This window comes from Scardinius erythrophthalmus (assembly GCF_964197995.2).
Source record: "Scardinius erythrophthalmus genome assembly, chromosome: 18".
NCBI lineage: Eukaryota > Metazoa > Chordata > Actinopteri > Cypriniformes > Leuciscidae > Scardinius > Scardinius erythrophthalmus.
In genome coordinates this window covers 6,718,971-6,724,970 of record NC_138238.1, presented here as the reverse complement: position 1 = coordinate 6,724,970, position 6,000 = coordinate 6,718,971, and the positions used below count along the sequence as shown (strand labels likewise).

At 37.8% G+C, this 6,000-nt stretch overlaps 1 protein-coding gene across 1 annotated transcript in view; it reads left to right on the top strand.

Annotated features, from left to right (window-relative positions):
- Positions 1–5,007: 5,007 nt before the first annotated feature.
- The window catches only part of cdh10b (cadherin 10, type 2b (T2-cadherin)), a gene marked incomplete at both ends in the record, with an annotated part of 55,904 nt that continues 54,911 nt past the window's right edge, over positions 5,008–6,000 (top strand). The window contains one exon of the mRNA XM_081393516.1: positions 5,008–5,205. Within this exon, the coding sequence (XP_081249642.1) occupies positions 5,008–5,205 (198 nt within the window). The remainder of the gene's footprint in view (positions 5,206–6,000) is intronic.

Sequence of the window (6,000 nt, the reverse complement as noted above, 5' to 3'; positions counted from 1 at the left end):
TATAATCCTGTACAGTAAAATAAATAAGAGGGATTCGGGTCGGAATTTGAGACTGGGCGTGACGTCATGCGCGTTCAGTTGCAATGTTGCAGTTTCGCTTGTCGCCAGAGGGGGCATATTTCTGCAAAAACTCAGAGACTTGCGCAATGCACCTTTAAACTATGTTTTACTTATGACATAAGCATTTTGATTAAATATGCCATTCTCATTAATGGAGTTAAACACTTAAATTACATGAAATCATTACTGAGAAGTTACAACATTTTTTAATATTCAATAAATATAAATATTTGTAGTGGTTGCGATGCTTTTGACCACTTTTCCTGTGGAATGTTGTGTTTTAATGTTTGAACTACAGAGATAATTGCTTATCATGATAATAGCAGATTGTCTGAGAAAATATTTTCATGCAAATGATGCACAACAAGGCTGTTGTGTTTGCATTAAAAATATAAATCAATTAAAAATACAATTTGGCTATAGTAGAAAAGATTGAGAAAAACTTTCTCTGAAATGTATGTTTTATAAATACACAGTTTTATAAATGAGACCCTAGGAGGCTGCTTCGATTGTGATATCAGACAGGCCTCGAGCAATATTTCAATCTTTAAGCGATTAGTTCATCCTGCACACAGAAGTTCTCCCGTCAAACTTATGAGCTGCATGAAGTCTCTATCATTTAAAGCTTGAGATGTCAAAATCTCAAGGTCAAGAAGAAAAAGAAGCACCAAAAAACTTTCCCCAAGCAATAATAAGCACGACAAATGCACAGACACAAGCTGCCGTATCCCACATATGGCTCCAGACATCCATCAGAACACAGTCAGGTGTGGACAGAAATAACCCAGTTTCCCTAAATGATCCGTGTCTGATATGGTCTTAGGGGGAATATTCTAGGGAGAGAAAGAGGGGAGGGGTGTTTGGAGGCAGATAGCATGAGTGAACGAAGCCGTGTTGAACTCTGACAGATGTATTCCCCAAAGACAGCGCTGCCCCAGACTGCTTTTATAAACCTCGGGAGAAATATAGCAGTACCTTGCAGACAGGACAACGGCAATTACATAGACTATGGGTCTGTGTTTGTGGTAGCGGTCTGATCCTGCAGACTTTAGTGGTGTATCACTGTCAGTCAGGCCTGCAAATTACAAAACGTGAACTTTGTTGTACGCCTGCATTATACAGCTCTGCACAGGCACAAAATGTTTTGCATGTCACACAGATCAACTGGGTCATCCGTGTGCAGTTTTCAGAAGGACAACGCGCCATCCTCTCTGCCAATTAATTCATAATTATATAGCATTACCTCATTATGCCTCGACTAGCATATCCACACACGCCTAAATTCACATATACACACTAATTAGACGCTCTTAATAGGACAAGTGAGAAGATTCTTCCTCTTCGCTCGACTCCCTCGCGCATCCTTCGTTCCTCCCCTTATATAGTATCACGGATCCTCCCATACAGCCGCACATAAACAAGTTTTCAATGCACTAATATAAGTGAGATAATTAAGTGACAGTCCTAAACATCTGGCAAGATATTTTTTTTTCTTTGTTGTTTGCTAACAGGCAAAAATAATAATGTAAAAAGATTCACTGGCCTAATGCTTAATAGGCATGCTGTATCAAAGATTAATATCCAGAATGCTATTAAACCTCAAGGACAGTCTTGAATGATAATTAGAAAATGCAATCATGAGAATCACCATGCATAAATTGGTGCACACAATTGCGGGCATTTTTTTTTTTTTTTTTTTTTTTCAGAACGCTCTTGACATTGCAGAGGAAGGGCTAAACTAACATGTTTTTTTTTTACTTTTTCTGGCACCCTGTCCTGCAGTCATCATAGAAACACACAATTTCCTGTCTGGGCCTTTTTACAAGTGTTAACATCTCCCCGGCAGAGCTGGATATAAACAGCACTTCTCACTCCATTATTATGTTGTGTAAACTTCCAAAAACCTTGTACAGCGTGTGATTTGATAACTCAGCTCGCCATGCCTAATGAAAACAAAACCAGCCCGAGGAGGTTAACGTCAATTATTAAACAACACTTGTGAGCAATGAGAACCACAAGTCGTTTGTGCAGTAAACACATGTGTGGATAAGAATTTGTTATGGCTTAATTCTCATTTCTCCGATTTTTTAGTAATCCCATGTTGTAATCTCAACAGCATCTTAAACTGTGCTTAATCTTGCCAGCATACCAAAGTCTCCAATAAAAAGTCTCATCAAATTCTTCCAACACAAAAGTATCTGTGCTATGCTATCCTCATTTAAAGCTATACTAATATATTTTAAGAGAAACAAAATTGGGTATTGAGACATACAGTAACTCTATTGAGAACTCTAACACTGAGAACATTAAATCTGAGGTATGAAAGCGCAACCTCTGAACATCAAGGGAACATTGATTCATCAGTTTTTAACCACAAATGTCTAAAAAAGATTAAAAATATGTGCTCACATTTGACACTATACCAACATCTGCAAAAAAGAAATTCACAACAAATGGTTCTGGTTTGCTCACGCTATGTTATGTCAATAATTGTCTATTTTGGCTATTCATTTCTTCTCAGGGATTTTAGGAGAATCATCCGAGACCAACAAATATATATATACTTGAATGAGACATAACTGAGAACTCTATTAAAGGAGAAGAATGTCAATTCTAAAACAGCATTCAGAGATTTGAGCCACAATTAATTTCAGCAAAGTTCAGGAAACTTAAATAATAATAATAAACAGATTGATCAAATACATAAATAATAATAATAATAATAGTAATATGTGTCTCATATTTCTCAGATTTTTCTTTTGTGAAAAACATTAAGATACCAAATTATTATTAATTATCTGTGCTGCTTTCCACATTCATTTTATAACTCTATACGTTTACTGTTTGTGAAAAAAAAAAAGGTTTTTTATTTATTTTAATGGATTTTTAGGACAATCATCTGATAGAAAAAACAAAGATACTTGAATGAGACATGAGTGAGAACTCTGTTAAATCTCCTGAGCTATAAAAGGGCTATACCTCTGACAGGATGAATGTCAATTCTTAAACAGCGCTCATGAATTTGGATCCGCAATACATTTCAGCAGACTTCAGGAAAATACATGCAATAAAGTACATACAATAATGTATAAATAGTAATAAATGCCTTCTGGTTCTCAGAAGTCTGCAATAGACTAAACTGATTGTGCTGCTATCCACATTCATTTTGTAGCTAGTCTCTTACTGAATGCAAACAATTTGTGCTATTTTTATTTTTCCTAAGCAATTTTAGAAAAAAGAGAGAAATTGAGAAAATAGAGATGAAATTGATAGATAAATGACACATCACTGAGAACTGAATTAAATCTATCAGTGCTATGAGGAGGGGAGCGCCAATAAGCAGACTTCATTAGGTCTTGAAAGAGCGTTGCAATAAACATGCATGAATCAGAACTCGTTTTTATTACTCTTTTGTCCACGCTCACCCTTGAGCTAAGACCACGGATGGAAAACATGTCATAGAAACCGTTAAATCAATCAAGTCGGTTGTGGACCATGACACTGACAGATGGATATTTATCTGTCCGTCAAGGTCACGCCAGAGACTTGAGCAGGTTTTTCTTTGCCAGCTGCTGATTACAAGCTTCTCTACGACCCTTACTCCAAAATCAAATGTGGGCGGCACTTTCCCTACATAGACACAGACCGTCTCAGTTTGTGTCAAAGTGTGATTCACATACCGGATGTGAAAGGCTCAGACAAATCATGTTTAATTCATAAAGACCTCTGCAGACCTTCCCTAATGTCAAAGTTCTGCCCTACTAGCTAACCTTGAGCTGCATTGAAACATATGTCTGAATGGAAGATTGGGCCACAAAAGGCCTCCTCTGCTGGGGCTGACAAAATTCATTACTCGCATTAGCGAAGCCAGTGATTCCACAAATTACAAGTAGTCTGCACACTTTCAAACGCTGCCTAGTGAATAATTCCTAACTTCATCCATATCTCATTAAGTAAATTATTGGATTCGTATTCACAAGACAATGTTCATTTACATGCATAACTTCAGTCACATCAAATAGAACCAGAGCCCTAATTTGCTCTTAGACAAAGAAAGGAATGGCTTTGTTCGCTGAGATGGCCCCGTTGACACCGTGTGTGTTTTATTTCTCTTTCTTTTTCTCCCCCTTTGCCTAGCCTCCCCTTCTTTTCTTTTCTTTGATTCAGATCGTTAAACAAAAACGCCACAACATTATGAATCTGCTCCTCGTTTGCTTGCGATACCCCTGGAGACGTTTGCCGTAATGAATGCCTGTCAGGCTAACCTGGCTCCTTGGCCTTTTCCTGCAGACTCCTGGAAAATGGGCTTTCGTCAAATGAGGGAAGAAAGATTTATTAGGATTAACTTCCAAAAGCCAATAAATTATGCATACATCCTCCAAATTACCTATCAGAACTAGTCCTAGAGGAGAGAGCGCTTCTGTGAGCCGCTGCCTTTGCTTCTTTTACGCTAGTTTGTGATAGAAGTGGAAGTCCTCAGCATTTTTCAGCAGTTCGAGTTTGCTATTGACTTACTGCGTTTTGGTGGTAACCGCAAATCTATACCGAGTGAGGAAAGTAAATGTTTAGAGATGTACAGAAGCTCAAGAAGTTCATCAATTAGAGACCACCAAGTGACTGCTGTGTGCTAAAATCACTTAATCTTTTGTGATCAATCAATATTAATGATTCGTTTTCTAGTTAGCCAACATGATTTTTAGTCAGCTAACATACATTTACAGAGTGTTGTTGTAATATGTGGCACTCGACCCAGAGGTAATTTTGCAAATGAAATGCTTTTTTAAAGATCTTTTCTCTCCATCGCAGGCCCCAAGAAGACATAATTGAAGAGAATTAAGGATAAGATGCCCCATTTCGTCGGTCCCTCTATTCAGCAGTATCTTCAACACAGAGCTCTGTTTCTTAATTGATTCCTTGTCAAGGACTCTCCAGGAGTGATCGGATACAATGATAATCAATCAAGTTACTTTCCTCCTGTTGTCCTGCTTGCTGGGCTGGAGCAGTGCACTGATCCGGCCGGTGCCTGGAATTAGCACGTTGGATCGGGATGGACGGACTCTACACCGCACTAAACGAGGATGGATGTGGAATAGTTTCTTTCTCTTAGAGGAGTGGACAGGAACTGGAAAACAGTATGTCGGAAAGGTAAGAGCTGTTACTCTTAGGGTTGAAAGAGCCGCAAATGTTTTGGTACAGGTATTTTTACCCCTTATGAAAAAGTACTTTGGTATTACAATGGACGTAGTACCATGATGATAATACATGGGTTGTCTTTCAAATGCCTTACAATGCAATTTAAATTGAATATAATCAAACCGTACCACTAATTTAGCATGTTTTTACCATCTTTATCATGGTACTTTTTCGAAGTGCCATTTTAGGCTGTTAGCACAACAAAAACGTATAAAGTGTATTTTATGAGTGTACTTATAAAGTGACTACATTTCAAGCCGTGTGTGTGTTTCCTTTAGTAGTTTGAACAGTAGAGCATTGTGCTAACAACACCAAGGTCCTGGAATCGATTCTTAGGGAATGCATTAACTTATAAAATGTATACATTTGATGCAGTGGATTAAAGCAATTGCCAGATGCAAAAATGGGAATCGAACCTGTGACTGTGGAGTTGCTAGCATCATGGGAATTACAGTATAAAATATGAGCAGTTTCAGTCAGTCTGACCATTAACACACAACACAAACAAGCACAAAGTGTCAGTTATGAACATGACTCACGAACATCAAATGAACTCATACCTAGCGGATGATGCTTTCAGCATGATAGCTAATGATGTATTAGAAGAAAATCAATGTAGGCTATTACAATGAATCGATGTGTGGGATACAAAGAGCCATAATAACCCTCTTTATATCATTGACCACATCCTGACGTTCCAAAACAGAAATTATTGTGTGGGATTAACTCAATGGCTTACAATATAAC